A 17,050-nucleotide genomic window follows, 5' to 3' on the forward strand; every position below is an offset into this window, starting at 1 on the left:
GTGTTCTCCCTGTGCTCCTGGTTATTCCTGTCAAAACTTTTGTTGAATTTATTAGCGTTTTTCTGGTTAATCATTAAAATGTAGGTAATCATTTCAAGCATTTTTTCGATATGATACATGCAATCGTATTCAGTTTTACGTTTAGTTAGTGAATTCCTGTTACCAAATTACAACTACAAATTAAATCAGGTGAAACTTACACATAAATTAGATTTATCACTGAGTCGATTTCTATGTATTAAAACAGCTGAGAACCACAGCATGCAAGACTATCCTTCTGCTTGAGATCCAACAAAACTCTCCTATTCCGATCGTGAGTGAGCATCCCGCATCTCGCTTAAAACATAACAAATAACGAATGTTTTATACTTGCATTATTATACAAGGTAAATTGTATTAGATTGATTCAGATATATTGTTTAAATTACGAACACTGTGCGCAATTACACGAGGAGACATCTGTTAGTGAAAAGCAGATCTACTTGGAGATGAATTTTTCAACAAATGTAAAATTAACTCTAGCTGATGGTTTACTGAAATTCCTACTTGAATTTCTGTTTTAGTTTGGAACACTCAGTATGCTTCTGACCACATTCACAGAAGCTAGTATGGATTCCGTAGCGATGTCTGTAGCCATTATCGAACGGACACAAGTGTAGTTATTGCAGCAAGAAATTTACCTTGCAATAAATGTTTACCGTCATGAGAGAAGCGAGTGTATTTTGGGACATTACCAAAAATTATTTAGTTGCACTCAGCATCATTTAGTTGACTAAATATTTCTCTCTCTCTCTCTATATATATATATATATATATGTAAATATAAAACTCAAAGGTGTCTGACTGACTGACATAGTGATCTATCAACGCACAGCCCAAACCACTGGACGGATCGGGATGAAGAAATTTGGCATGCAGGTAGATGTTATGACATAGGCATCCGCTAAGAAAGGATTTTGTTTAATTCTACCCCCAAGGGGATAAAATACCACTCACTGACTCACTCATCACGAGATCTCTAAAACTATACACCCGATTGACTTGAAATTTAGCATCGTTACTCATTTTGTGATGTAGACGCTCACTAAGAACGGATTATGCGGAAATCCGATACCAAGGGGAGTTTCGGGGGCGTAATATATCAAAATTTCCAGTTTTTGGTAGGAAATCACCATGGCAACGGCTGTTGCTTTGTTGATGCTTCATTCGTCTCTATGGCAACGACTATTTCATTGTTAGTGCAGTCCTTATCACCGTTAAAATTTTGGCGGGTACTTTAAATATCAAATTTACCCTTTTATTCAAGTATATATATTTTACAGGCTTGAAACTTCACAGTAATGTACCTTATGTTACGCAGGATGACATTTTCCGAAAATTAGATCCCATGGGTGGTTAAAACCAGGCAACAGTGGCTACTTTGTCTGCATGAGAACAGGATTTTGCATTGTTCATGCCTTCTGCGTCTCCATGGCAACGGGCATCGCGCGGCAGTGGCATACCCACAAGGAGGGGCATGTATAATGAGCGGCGCAAGAGTGATCTGCCTGTAGACTGCCGTAGCGAAGTACGGGTACATCAGTTGTACGTTGCGTGCACGAGTCAGAAACCATCGATGCTATTCATTTTCTCTCCGGTACATTATACAGCATTGTAATAAATTTTCACTGAATGTTTTTAATTTACCATTACTCTAAATGGGAGATGTGGCTTAATTTTTTTCCATTAGTATAGCCGTGCGAAGCCGGGTCGGGCAGCTAGTCTTGAATAAACATCACAAGATCTGTACAACCAAGCTAACTGATGATAACAAGAACGGTGCTTCATCATCTAGAAAGTGAAATAAAGACAACACTATCCCAGATTTCGTTAATGATTTGAAATTAAATGCTAACGAAGAAAGTTGCCTCTTTAATGGAAATGAAAAAAAAAATATCAATAGCAAATTCAAGTCATCTTTGAAGAACTGAAAACAATATAAAAGCATCTGAAGCTGACAAGTTCGAATAACGTGATGACGCACTTGAACCTTACAAGATCAAAGACCAAGCTGAAGCACCTGAATCTTACAAAATTGGCAATTGTGATGAAACACTGAGACCTAAACGATGGAAGCGACATGTTAAAATTATCAATTCTGATCATTTCCGTGATGATCAATGGGACGATTATGATAATAATAACTATAAGGCTGGTTTTAAAACAGAAGACTATAGATTTTCTCAGAAAATTGGCAGTAAAAGCGCAAAGAAGATGGAGGCAGCAGCAGAAGAGATTGATTACACAACATGAGAAGATCCTAAAATATTGGTCGATAGGTTAAGACTTCTACTTGCTTCCCAAAATGTTAAAAATATATCCATCACTAAAGAAAAAATGTACTATAATTCATGAACTAAGATGTACGGGATAGTACAATAATGCCTTGTTTTACCTGGAAGTGTGTTTTATTGAAAAATAAATTATATTTGGTATTTAAAAAAAAATGTTTTATTTCTTGTATTTTAATTTATCGCCTAAGATTGTTTTCTCACACTACAATTTCTAACTAAAATATGCAATAATCGTCACCAAAAAAAAATAATAAGTAACAAAAACGTATTCTCAGCAATCGAGACACTTTCGGGCTAAATATGATTGAAACCAATTGGAACCAAATTCAGTTGTAGCTGTTGTAGAGAGTTGGAGCTATTGTAGCCATTGTAGCCAGTTGGAGCTGCTGAAGCCATTGTAGCCGTCGTAGCCAGTTGGAGCTGTGGATGCCAGAGCAATTTGGAAATGTTGATTTTAATCTTTACTCGGACTGGACAGTAGCAGTCGCAACAACGACAAAGACCTTGATGACGTATGTACCATCACCAATTGGAGGTTCTTCAGTTCAGTCTGACCTATCACCTACAACAACAGTAATGCTGACTATCGTCAGTATAGATCATTGTGGAGGTCTACCATCGTCGTTTACATACTAGAGGAGACTTTAACGGGTGCAGTGTCATTATCAGCAGTAAAACATAAGTATCGAAAACGAATATATCGTGGTTGATACGCTTGGTCTACAAGGCTGACATTGTAAATGATCTGTTCGAACAGTATGCTGAGAACCGATGAATTAGATCTTTTGGTTCAGGATACTTTGTCTATACCTGAAATGGTACATGAGTAAGCTGAAGGGGTTTCCAAACCTTTTGGTGTGGAGACGCTTGTCATACGGCCTGTCTAGAGAGACGTTTCGTTGTAAGACCAACTATCCAATTGTCAGAAAATAAAGAGAGAAATAAAAAATATATTTTTTTAGTCTAAAATCCCTTTTTTTTCCATCGACCAAGGTTCGAACCGAGGACTGAAATCGATTGATTGAATCGATATATTATTTGGCTAATTTTCTAATATTTTGTCGATTTTTTCTCGATTATTTATTTAATAAGTACAGAATTTCAATATGGCTACCAAACCTACATATGCGGCTCACTGGAAGCTGATAGATCAGGACAGTAAATATATATTTTTTTGTATTTTTAAATGAATTTAATTAAAGTAAACTTTAAACATAAAACTTTATTTGTATTGGTCAAGGATTGAACCAAAGAATTTAATCAATCGGGTCAATCATTACTATAATGGGCGATTTTTTTTTATAATTTTTGGAATAATTTCCGGATATATAGGTTAATAATTACATAATTACAATATGACGGCTATGATGTCTGAAAAGATGGCGGAAGTGACAACATTGTTGCAATAAATGGTCCTGCACTCTTGCCAACATAGCAGTAGCGCTCTATAGTAAACGGCTGGACACTAACGTACCTGGTAGCAAGAACTGAAAATAAAGATGGTGGCAGCGCCCTCTAGCATATGGTTGGTGTACTACGTGACACTCGCGCTCCTATTATTGCGAATTGAAAACAAGTATGGCGGCAGTTCCCTCTAACAAATTCTGCTATTTTTATTTCATCATATTGATAAAATTACAAGTCCGGATATGCGACATTTTTTATATATACCTTATATAATTCTCAGTCTGTTAAATGTCTCGATGGTCATGTGGAAAAAGGCGTATGTTTGTAATCCAGAGTTCCGAACTGCCATGGTTCGAATCACCTAACTGCCAATGTATACAGTATAAAAAATTTAATTTAATATGTCGATAAGGGTCATAACCTCATTAGTAGGTAATGGAACATCGAACTTATGTACATGAGACAGAGAGTAGCTGACACACACTAGGAAAAAATAGCAGAAACAAAAATGGTAGACATTACATAATCCAAGATGGCGACCTCCAGTAGAAGAAAGAAAAGATAGATGACAACTTCCGGCAGATAAAAACAAGATGACGGAAAAACCAGATTGCGGCCGTAACGAATTGGGGCATTCAATTTTAAGATGGTGGAAAGTTTCAGAAACAAAATGGTAGATTCCAATATGGCGGCGAGATCATAGTCAAGGTCAATCAAGATGGCCGCCGTGATGTCACAATCCAAGATGGCGGACTCCAAACACACCACGCATCGACTTCAGTTTCCGGACATACATTTATACACTTCTCATACGGAATGTTAGAAAAAAAGTTTATTTTGAATGCATACTGGCGTGAACTTCTTATTCATTATAAATACTTTTTTTTGTTAAGAATTCTTTAAATATATATCAAAAGGAGTTTTGCGTGTTTCAAGGGAAAGGACCTACTGTTAATTTTAGCTGCAAAAAAAAAGTCAAAATATGACAATACAACGCAAGTGAATAATGTTGAAATTACTAGTTAATGGAGTGTAGCACTATAAGGCAAAAAGCCGCAGACTGATATAATGTAGGTCTACACATAACATAACCAACCACAGACATTCAATTAAGTAAATGTGTCAGCATTTTTCTCAAGAAAACAATTAGTTAACTCATTTGTGAATAATGCCTCTCCACTCACCTACTCGCACTTAGCAATGAATTAGTGAAAGGGTTAATTCAAAGTCGAGTAAATAGTTATCTGGTTGCAAGCAATAGAGCTTAAAATATTCGTCCAAATCTCCTTACACAGTTCTTACTTTTAGAGTAAAGTAAATAAGAAAAAGGAATTTTTTTTTAATAGAACCATTAAAATACATAATATTAAATTTTTACGTTTATTGTGCGAAATACGAAATTAAAAATAATGTAAACATTAATTGATGAAAAACCGTATATTGTTAACACTTTACTATAAAAAAAGGGGGGAACTTAGAACTTAGAAACGTCATAACATAGAAAGTCACAACTTAGAACTATCATAACTTAGAAACACACAACTTAGAACTGTCATAACTTAGAAACACGTAACTTAGAAACACGCAACGCAGAACCACACAACTTAGAAACGTCGTAACGTAGAAAGTCACAACTTAGAACTATCGTAACTTAGAAACACACAACTTAGAACGATCATAACTTAGAAACACGCAACGCAGAACCACACAACTTAGAAACGTCTTAACATAGAAAGTCACATCTTAGAACTATCATAACTTAGAAACACACAACTTAGAACTGTCATAACTTAGAAACACGTAACTTAGAAACACGCAACGCAGAACCACACAACTTAGAAACGTCGTAACGTAGAAAGTCACAACTTAGAACTATCGTAACTTAGAAACACACAACTTAGAACGATCATAACTTAGAAACACGTAACTTAGAAACACGCAACGCAGAACCACACAACTTAGAAACATCGTAACGTAGAAAGTCACAACTTAGAACTATCACAAGTTAGAAACACACAACTTAGAACTGTCATAACTTAGAAACATGTAACTTAGAAACACACAACGCAGAACCACACAACTTAGAAACGTCGTAACGTAGAAAGTCACAACTTAGAACTATCACAAGTTAGAAACACACAACTTAGAACGATCATAACTTAGAAACACGTAACTTAGAAACATATAACGCCGAATCACGTTACTTAGAATTTGAATGAGAAGGCGTAAATATTTTGAAAGGACTGTAGTGAGAAATATTTTTGTTTGCACTCCCTGCATTCAGAGCTGCACTCTTGTGGCTAAATAGTTACTTTCGTGTTTAGTTTGGTTTTCTCTGTATAGATGGCGCTGTTAGTTCCACACAGAGCTAAATTGACTTCAGCTAATGGTTTGCTCGCCACATCTGAACCACACGTTTATTTTATTCCTGTTTTCAATGAATATTATTTAATTTGTGTTAGTAAAACAGTTGTTTTTTGTATAGCTATAATAAATTAAGTTGATTACATAATGAGCGTTGGGCTAAATTCACGTTTTTTTATAACTACAAGTAAAACCAAGAAGAAAAAAAATTGAATTAATTTTCCCGGTTTCTATGACGTCTCTGTTGACGGAAATTTAAAACGAAATATATATATATATATATATATATATATATATAAATTGAACTTGTATTATCTGAAGTACTTTTGTTGTAGCGTCATTAGGTATTCTTCTCTCGAAGGTTACATTAGTGCCATTTATTTAATATAAAATTATTACATTTTTTAAAATGTAGCGTTAAACATAATCTTTAGAATATAAATACAGGATGTATGTAAAATAATCGTTAAAATTTTGATAAGTGAGAAATCACGTAATGTAGAGAAAGCAGAAACATTAATGTTCAGACGCAGGGTAGTTATTAAATCTTTTTAAAACATTTTATATAAAAAGCGTTGCAAATTTTATATATGAGGAACATAAAAATTTAATTTTTCCATTTCATTAAATTTATATCAAGGTACTATTTTCCTGTTGATTTCCGGGGAAATACTGCACAAGAAATGTTTACTGGGGATGCAGAAAACGTTTGGCCAGACAGCTGGTTCCAACATGACGGCTAGGTCATTGGAGAGGTGGTAAAAAATCAAGATTCATGAAATGATTTCGAACCTGAGCTTTCGCGTTTGCGCTACGTTGTTGTATTATACGTAGTGCATTTTCGAGTAACTCTCATTACTTGATGTGAGATAATGTAGTATTTTTACGGGAATAAGGTTTTAAATTTAAAAGAATAATATTTTATTACAAATTTTTTCTTTGTTACTGTGATTAATTTATAGTTTGCGTAACCTATTTTCATAGTTTTAAAATAAAATTCGATAACTATTTTCGTTTAATATATATATTTATATCTTTGAATGAGTTACCCATAGTTATTTATAACGATTTTTGACTAATATTATAAAAATTTTGTAAAGGTATTTTCCGTTTGTATATTAATCATTACTTTGAATTAGTAACAGTTTAGGAAAATTTGCTGTTTCTTTTCTTCGGCTCGTAGAAGTTTCAATCGAGTTCATATTTCAGCGTGACTCATTTGGCTGAAAATGCGGGTCGATCTGCTCGGTGTGACCTGCGTTATGCCCTACGTCTAAATCAGAAATTTTACTATCTCTCGCGGACTTTCTCTTCCATCACGTAAGATTGCAGCGTATTATGTCTACAGACTTTTAATTTTCCAATGCCTTAGTAAATAAGTTGATATTTACGTACAACGGCAGTCCCCACCCCTTTTTTTTATAGTAAAGTGTTAACAATATACGGTTTTTCATCAATTATTGATTACATTATTTTTATTCCATATTTCGCACAATAAACGTAAAAATTTAATATTATGTATTTTAATGGTTCTATGAAAAAAAATTCCCTTTTCTTATTTACTTTACTCTAAAAGTAAGAACAGTGTCAGGTAATTTGGACGAAAATTTTAAGCTCTATTGCTTGCAACCAGATAACTATTTACTCGACTTTGAATTAACACTTTCACTAATTCATTGCCAAGTGCGAGTAGGTGATTCACAAATGAATTAACTAATTGTTTTCTTGAGAAAAATGCTGTGACACATTTACTTAATTGAATGTCTGTGGTTGGTTATGTTATGTGTAGACCTACATTATATCAGTCTGTTGCTTTTTGCCTCATAGTGCTTCACTCCATTAACTAGTAATTTGAACATTATTCACTTGTTATGTTTTGTCATATTTTGACTCTTTTTTTTTTGCAGCTGAAATTAACAGTAGGTCCTTTCCCTTGAAACACACAAAACTCCTTTTGATATATTTTTAAAGAATTCATAACAAAAAAATTATTTATAATGAATAAGAAGTTCACGCCAGTATGCATTCAAAATAAACTTTTTTTCTAACATTCCGTATGAGAAGTGTATAAATGTATGTCCGGAAACTGAAGTCAGTGCGTAGTGTGTTTGGAGTCCGCCATCTTGGATTGTGACATCACGGCGGCCATCTTGAATGACCTTGACTATGATCTCGCCGCCATATTGGAATATACCATTTTGTTTCTGAAACTTTCCACCATCTTAAAATCGAATGCCCCAATTCGTTACGGCCGTAATCTGGTTTTTCCATTATCTTGTTTTTATCTGCCGGAAGCTGTCATCTTTCTTTTCTTTCTTCTACTGGAGGTCGCCATCTTGGATTATGTAATGTCTACCAATTTTTGTTTCTGCTATTTTTTCCTAGTGTGTGTCAGCTACTCTCTGTCTCATGTACATAAGTTCGATGTTCCATTACCTACTAATGAGGTTATGACCCTTGACGACATATTAAAATTAATTTCTTATACTGTATACATTGGCAGTTAGGTGATTCGAACCATGGCAGTTCGGAACTCTGGATTAGAAACGTACGCCTTTTACCACATGACCATCGAGACATTTAACAGACTGAGAATTATATAAAGTATATATAAAAAATGTCGCATATTCGGACTTGTAATTTTATCAATATGATGAAATAAAAATAGCAGAATTTGTTAGAGGGAACTGCCGCCATACTTGTTTTCAATTCGCAATAATAGGAGCGCGAGTGTCACGTAGTACACCAACCATATGCTAGAGGGCGCTTCCACCATCTTTATTTTCAGTTCTTGCTACCAGGCACGTTAGTGTCCAGCCGTTTACTATAGAGCGCTACCGCTATGTTGGCAAGAGTGCAGGACCATTTATTGCAACAATGTTGTCACTTCCGCCATCTTTTCGGACATCATAGCCGTCATATTGTAATTATGTAATTATTAACCTATATATCCGGAAATTATTCCAAAAATTATAAAAAAAATCGCCCATTAATGTAATGATTGACCCGATTGATTTAAGTCTTTGGTTCAATCCTTGACCAATACAAATAAAGTTTTATGTTAAAAATTTAATTTAATTAAATTCATTTAAACATAGATGATCAGAATTGATAATTTTAACATGTCGCTTCCATCGTTTAGGTCTCATGTTTCATCACAATTGTACATCTTGTAAGATTCAGGTGCTTCAGCTTGGTCTTTGATCTTGAAAGGTTCAAGTGCGTCATCACGTTATTCGAACTTGTCAGCTTCAGATGCTTTTATATTGTTTTCAGTTCTGCAAAGATGACTTGAATTTGTTATTGATAATATTTTTTTTCATTTCCATTTAATATGATACTTTCTTCGTTAGCATTTAATTTCAAATCATTAACGAAATCTAGGATAGTGTTGTCTTTATTTCACTTTCTTGTTATCATCAGTTAGCTATGATGTACAGATCTTGTGATGTTTATTCAAGATATTTCGTCAACTAAATGATGCTGAGTGCAACTAAATTATTTTTGGTAATGTCCCAAAATACACTCGCTTCTCTCATGACGGTTAACATTTATTGCAAGGTAAATTTCTTGCTGCAATAACTACACTTGTGTCCGTTCGATAACGGCTACAGACATCGCTACGGAATCCATACTAGCTTCTGTGAATGTGGTCAGAAGCATACTGAGTGTTCCAAACTAAAACAGAAATTCAAGTAGGAATTTCAGTAAACTATCAGCTAGAGTTAATTTTACATTTGTTGAAAAATTCATTTCCAAGTAGATCTGCTTTTCACTAACAGATGTCTCCTCATGTAATTGCTCACAGTGTTCGTAATTTAAACAATATATCTGAATCCATCTAGTACCATTTACCTTGTATAATAATGCAAGTAGGAATTTCAGTAAACTATCAGCTAGAGTTAATTTTACATTTGTTGAAAAATTCATCTCCAAGTAGATCTGCTTTTCACTAACAGATGTCTCCTCATGTAATTGCTCGCAGTGTTCGTAATTTAAACAATATATCTGAATCCATCTAGTACAATTTACCTTGTATAATAATGCAAGTATAAAACATTCGTTATTTGTTATGTTTTAAGCGAGATGCGGGATGCTCACTCACGATCGGAATAGGAGAGCTTTGTTAGACCTCAAGCAGAAGGAGAATAGTCTTGCATGCTGTGGTTCTCAACTGTTTTAATACATAGAAATCGACTCAGTGATAAATCTAATTTATGTGTGAGTTTCACCTGATTTAATTTGTATTTGTAATTTGGTAACAGGAATTCACTAACTAAACGTTAAACTGAATACAATTGCATGTCTCATATCGAAAAAATGCTTGAAATGATTACCTACTTTTTAATGATTAACCAGAAGCACGCTAAGAAATTCAACAAAAGTTTTGACAAGAATAACTGGAGCACAGGGAGAACACCAACAAAATGTTGTCAGGAATAAAAAGTGGCCGAGGTAAAAGTCAAGGTCATGCAAGATGGCCGCTGTGAAGTCACAGTCCAAGATGATGGACCTCAACCCCACACTATGTACTGGCACCAGATGCCGGACATACATTTATATATTACTTGTATGCCACATCGGAATGTTTTAGGGGAAAATTACAGTGTAGCGGTTCCTGGAAAACAATTTGAATAGTAACTAAAGTTAAAGATTAGTTAGGTTGCCTTTATTAATTGCGTATAAAGTTTTACTTACGTACCAAATAAATATTACTACTTCTGAATTTACGCAACGAATCTTCCACTTCACGGTTTTGTATTAGCCTTATTTACAAGAAGCTGCTATTTTAAAAAAATTACCACATTAGTAACCTATCCTAATTTTTTGTGTTACAATATAGATTTTATACTCCTTATATACGAATTCTAACCAAATGAATAGTGCCCACAGCGTCATCTAAGAATAATTAGTTCTTGAGTTTGGCTAGGTTAATTTTAGTTCTCAGTATATGTTCTTTAATACTAAGTGGGTTGAGTGTTGGAAAAACAAGTATGTTTTAACTGTGCGTAGCCTTGCTTTTGTGAATAACAGATTGTTTTGCAAACAGCCTTTCTGTTTTATGTGTAAAAAACATTTCTTTTAAGATATTTTCGTATGGTAAGCTTTCACTTGATTCGTTGTGAGGATGATTTTGACTTTCCACCAAAATCTATAGAATTGGTTGTAGGGAAAGTGTAAAATAAGTACATTTCATCTTAAACTATTTTAGTAATTTGGTTGCTCTTTTATTATGTACTAGCCAGGCCCCGATTTCAGGAGCCAGCGCTCTGGGAAAATAATTTTTAGCCGCCCCCCTTTCTTTCCAGTTCCCCGCAAAAATAATAAAACTTTTCAAAGTCAAGCTTATTTAATTAGTTTTAAAACAGCATATTATGCAACTAAATACTAAGGTTTTTCAAAGACAAAGGCTGTGTGTATTTTTTAAATTTAATTAATGCTTGTAGTATTTTTATGCGGCTGTTATAGTTACCGTAATAAAATATGAGTTACAGTATACTATTAAACGAATTTTATATCTTTTTCTAAATTATTTTATTTAGTAATTTATATTTTTAGGCAATATTTCTCGTCCAATTTTTTTCGTACCACGAATTCTTTCGCCGCTCAAAAACTGGAAATCTGGGCGAATGCCCGGTTGACCCATATATAAATTGGAGCCTAGTACTAGTACATTTTGTGGATCTACAGTGATGAAATTACTAGAATATGAAGCGTAATACGAAGTTAGGTCATGATATGTAAACATATCAATGCCTGGCCTGATTATTAACTATTCATGTATACTTGGTTTATAAACACTTATCATTTTTTCCTATTATCATCGAGTTCTAAGGTAAAGCTGCCATGATTTTTTTTATAAGAAATTGGAAATTCTTTCTTTTATTTTCAGTATCACTGATAGAATAATATCTTTGAAAATATGATTTTTTTACATCCGGTCATTAATATATGCTAATCCTGTATGTAACCTGTGGGTTGTTGTTTTTACACTGATTTTTTTTGCAAGTTCTCGTAAAGCAAACTCAGTTGTGAATCATGGTAGTTGAAAGTGTAGACATCCAATAGCGCTGGATTTCAGTAATTAATAAACAGAGTATGCGGTTGTTTTCAACGAGTTTATTTGAGAACTTTTAATATGTAGTTAGCTATTATAAGACATTATTTTCAATTTGCCTCCAGAATCATTACTTTGTTTTTAATTATATTTAGTTATATAATTATGTTTATATACATGTGTGTGTGCGTAAAGGCGTGTGTGTGTAAATCATGACCGTGGTTATTTTATCGTAACTCAACAAATTTTCAGTTAATTAATTTTTTTTTGTAACCGGAAAAATTTAATCACTCTATTACCATTTGTTAAGTTTTCACACACTGTGCAAGCAGCGAACGCATATTGAAACCTAAATTTCTTGAAGTCCCATTACACATTGTGGAGCGGGCTTGAGCGGTAGATACGTGGCACTTTTCACGTGGAAGAAGTGTGAAATACATGACAATTTAAAAATTGGATGTAATTATGTTTAAGAAGTGACCACGGGCGTCTGAAATTAAATAAAATCAACAAGTATAATTTGGCTACACCTTAAGGCGTTCACTAGTTGGCTACAAGGCTAATGTTATAAACTTCCCAAGAAAAGCAAACGCACAGGACGCTACATGCAACAAGTGCAGTAAAACTGCGGCAATTTATAGATAAAATACGCCAAACGCTAGACATCGCCGACCCTGCAACTTGCAACAATACAAATGTCGAAACAATTTACATTTGGCTTATTTCTATAAGTAATGTTAATTTTTATTTCAAAGTAAGCAATTCTTTACTATTTCATTAAAAATTTTCATGTGCTTTCACTGTTTGGTAGTTTCATAAGTGAAAACGTGAAACGTGTAATAAAAATAAAGTCGTTAGCTTCCATATATATAACTTCAGTGTTTTCGGAACACGTTAAATTAAATATGGAGGACAGAATTGCAAGATGTCTTGTGTGATTTTTAAAGATTATTTGAAAACATTGTTATTTACCTTTTCTTGAGTTTCTTGTCTGAAACTGATAAGACTTGGTTTCATTGGGGGCCATCCCTAAATAACGCCACGCGTTAAGGGGAGGGGAGGTGGTCGACGAAGTGTGACATTGTGTGACAAGGGGTAGGAGGCGCCATAAGCTTCGTGATGTCACTTGTCCAAATATAAAATATTTAAATGCGAAACTTTAAATGTAGGGGAAAGGCACCTAAGAGTGCGCACCTAACAAATAGTCATATGTGACTACATTTTAAATTAACAATAAATGTTTGAGTCAAATTCGGTTTTATTAATCTATTATGCATTCATCTACATATGTTCAATTATGTGAATATTGTTATAAAACACACAAAAACAAATACATGCAAATGCGCACTCTTAGGTGAGCTAGCCCCTAAGAGTGCGCATTGTTTACCCTAAGAGTGCGCACTTAACACAGATCACAAGTAAATGTTACAGATCCTTCAAATGACGAACACTGCTCATGCCACCACTGTTGGCATTTAATACACTGTATCCAGTCTTCTGAGATTGGTTCAGTATATCTCTCATCACATCCTGGACAGAGTACATCACTTTCCACTGTCTTTGAAGTTTTACGCTTTTTCAATGGACCTGATGATTTTCCTTTCTTATTTGACTTCTGTGAATCTTGTGAACGTTTCTTTTCACTCTCCAGCAAAAGAGCATTTTTAAACGGCGAGCTTGTCATTACTTCCGATCGCCTGGCTTTCCTTTGTCTCTTGACTGTTGTGTCTGCTTTGGGAACAGGTACGATGCTGGCTGGAGAGATTCCCTTTCCCTCACTCTGATCTACCTTCATAGGACTATTATTTACAATGCAGGTGGAAGAGTTAATTTTCTTAACATTTTTCTCACTTGATACACCAGCTAGCATTTGGCAACCCAGATTAATTTCACTAGTCGACAACTCGACACCACTATCGATCGGCATATCATTCTCATCAGCGTTAGAAAACTCCAATCCAGCTACATGGATAATATTACTGGTCGACGGTATTTGGTCCAGCATTGTTTCATTATTCTCACTAGACACCAAACATTCCATATCAACTTGAAGATTTTCAATAGTTGATGGGGATTTGTCAAAGCTAGAAGGCATGATGGGGTTTTTCACAGTTTGTACAGAAGTATCTGGAGCAACAGGAACCACCTCGTTGCCACTGTCCATGAAATCCTCGTCGCTGAACACATCAGGGTTATAAGGATAAATTCCTGTTGCACGAAATGAATTCTTTGCTTTCTCCATGGTGGCAACCTTCTCATATGAATTGCGGAACAAAAAACAAATGTCAGAATTGGAAATTGCATGGCCGGGGTGGTTGTGCATCCATTTCTCCGCTTCAATAGCAAACATTGATTTCAGAGGGCCGAAGAATCCTCGATCGAGAGGTTGCAGTTTGTGTGTAGCATGGGGAGGGAGTGAAAGAAGTGTGATATTGTGCTCTCGGCAAAAAAGAACAGCCTCAAGAGAATAGTGGGATGAGTGATTATCTAGAATTAGGAGTACTGGGTCATCCTCAGATGGTTTGACATAGGTCTTGAAATGTTTAAGCCAGACCAAAAACAGATCGGAATTAATGAAGCCACTATCAGATATCATGTGCAAAGAACCTTCAGGAGCATCTTTAAATAACTCTTGTTTCATTCTTTTCCTGGCGAAAATAATCGCAGGGGGCACATAGAAACCAACAGGATTCATGCAACAAACTACTGTCACAGTTTGTCCTCTCTCTGCTGAAAACACTTTGCTGACTGAACGTTTGCCTTTGGGAGAAAGTACTTTGGGAACTTTGTTTGGGACACACGAGATTCCACTTTCATCCATATTGAATATACGATGAGCATGAAATTTCTTTTCATCTGACACTTGTTTCAAGTTATGGAAAAACCGCTGACACTGTACTCTGTTAAATCCAATGGCACGGCCAAGACTGCATTTTTCGGGTGCTCGAAGGGACAAATTCTGCCTCTTGCAGAAATCTTGCACCCAGTGTCGCCCTGCTGCCTTTGTCACATTGTTGAACCTGTGTGGAATATTGTTTAGAGTCGCATACTCAAAAGCCAAACTCATCAGTTGCTTTCTCCCTATGCCATAGAATCGGCTGTCCAAATCCCTTATGTGGTCTGCTAGTTCTTGCTCTTGAGCCGGTGTAAAAACTCGTTTCAATCTTCCTAGTGACACTGGTATGGATCCCTGAAACAATCATCGAACTCAACTCAGGATAAGATATCAGGAATCTACTTACTAATGAAAATAAATGACAGCTAGGAAAGGCAAGGAAGGAAATATTAGTGGGTCAATCTACCCTAACAGCGCTTCAAAGAATGGAATGTTATGTAGATGAAACAGCAATGAAATGAGTAAGGAGACACAAAAACAAGAACACAAAAATATCCATTAAACTGACACAGTACATTATTTTTCTTTACGACGAAATCGACTGAATTTAGCCTAAATCATTAATTCTGAGCTAGCGATGGCCAGTTTTCGAATAGTAATCGCTAAATAATAACTAAATATACAAACGACTGCTTTAATTATGCAGGCTTAACAAACCTTATTTTTGTATAATGGGAAATGAATTAACATTTTGTTAAGTAAGCCTAGATAACTGACAAGGAATTAAATTAATGCAAGTTTATTATATTTATAAAAATTCTAAAGTAGGTAATAATAAATTATCTCAAATTTTCTTTATTGTAACTTAGCAATTTTATGAAATATATATAAATTGTTGTGTATTTTTTACAAAAAATGTAATTAATAATTTTGTTTTGGAACATTATGTATGGGAAGTCAAGTAATTGCTATTGATTGGCCTATACTAGGTTGGTCTCAATTTGGCCGATTTCAACTCACTACTAATTCTAATGAAGACTCGGACTAAGAAACATGAATAAGTTCATGCATTTAAGTTACATTTATCAAAATAATACAATTATGGCTAATTAAATAGTACTTACTGCTTTTAGGCGTTTCCTTAGCGTAGATTCCTTTGTGCCCAGATCCTTTGCAACTTTTCGTTGACTTTCCCCATTTAGTATTCTGTTTCTTGCTTCATTTAAGATTTCTTCTGAAAATATTAACTTTCTTTCCGATTTTCTCTTATAAGAAGATGACATTCTGAAACAAATATAGGCCTATTTGATTAAAATTGTTCATTTTTGCATTAATATAAACTTGTCCCAAAGAGTACGCAAGGTGCTCCAAAGAGTGCGCGCGCACTCTTGTGGACAAACTTTGTGCGCACTCTTAGGGAATGAACACGAAGTATCTAAAAGAGTCGACAGATAGCAGCACATACCGTAAAAGCTAATATGGCTTTATCGACACGAATGCTGAAAACCAAAGCTGCTACGTAATATAAAGATAATGAACGCATCTCTGTTTACCTACTTGCTATAGCTTAAGTTACCCGATAAAAATATTACATGAAAACAACAACAAATGAACTCTCACCTTTCAAATCTACAAATAATCTTGTGCAGCTGCAAGTTTCACGCCACTCGTTTGTCACACAGTAACGAACAATCTGAGGCTATACACTTTTTTTTCAATGTTGCCAACTGTAAGAAAATAGCAATGCGTACTCTTAGGGGATGCGCACTCTTAGGTGCCTTTCCCCTAAGCGAAAAACTTAGAAATGTTACCAACATATCAATACGCCTATACGATTTAAGGTAATCAACTCATGAATGCGAAATTCAAAGAAGTTTTCGAGATTTGAAATTAGAGCGATTTATAGTATCAGCTATGCAATATTTTAAAGATTTTGACTTGGTTGCTATTTACATTGCCACAAATGCTCCGGGAAGAAGTGCATTCAACAGAGTTGAACGATAAATGGCCTCTGTGTTCCTGACATTAACAACCAAAATGAGAACGAAATGC

At 34.8% G+C, this 17,050-nt stretch overlaps 1 protein-coding gene across 1 annotated transcript; it reads right to left on the reverse strand.

Annotated features, from left to right (window-relative positions):
• Nucleotides 1–13,564: 13,564 nt before the first annotated feature.
• LOC134533479 (uncharacterized) lies at nt 13,565–16,815 on the reverse strand. Its single transcript, XM_063371003.1, has 2 exons — nt 16,123–16,815; nt 13,565–15,352 (listed from the first exon to the last, which is right to left on the reverse strand). Exons 1-2 carry the CDS (start codon nt 16,279–16,281, stop codon nt 13,565–13,567), a joined length of 1,947 nt encoding a protein of 648 aa, XP_063227073.1. The 5' UTR covers nt 16,282–16,815.
• Nucleotides 16,816–17,050: the final 235 nt, after the last annotated feature.

The sequence above is a fragment of the Bacillus rossius genome, chromosome 6 (assembly GCF_032445375.1).
Source record: "Bacillus rossius redtenbacheri isolate Brsri chromosome 6, Brsri_v3, whole genome shotgun sequence".
Lineage (NCBI taxonomy): Eukaryota > Metazoa > Arthropoda > Insecta > Phasmatodea > Bacillidae > Bacillus > Bacillus rossius.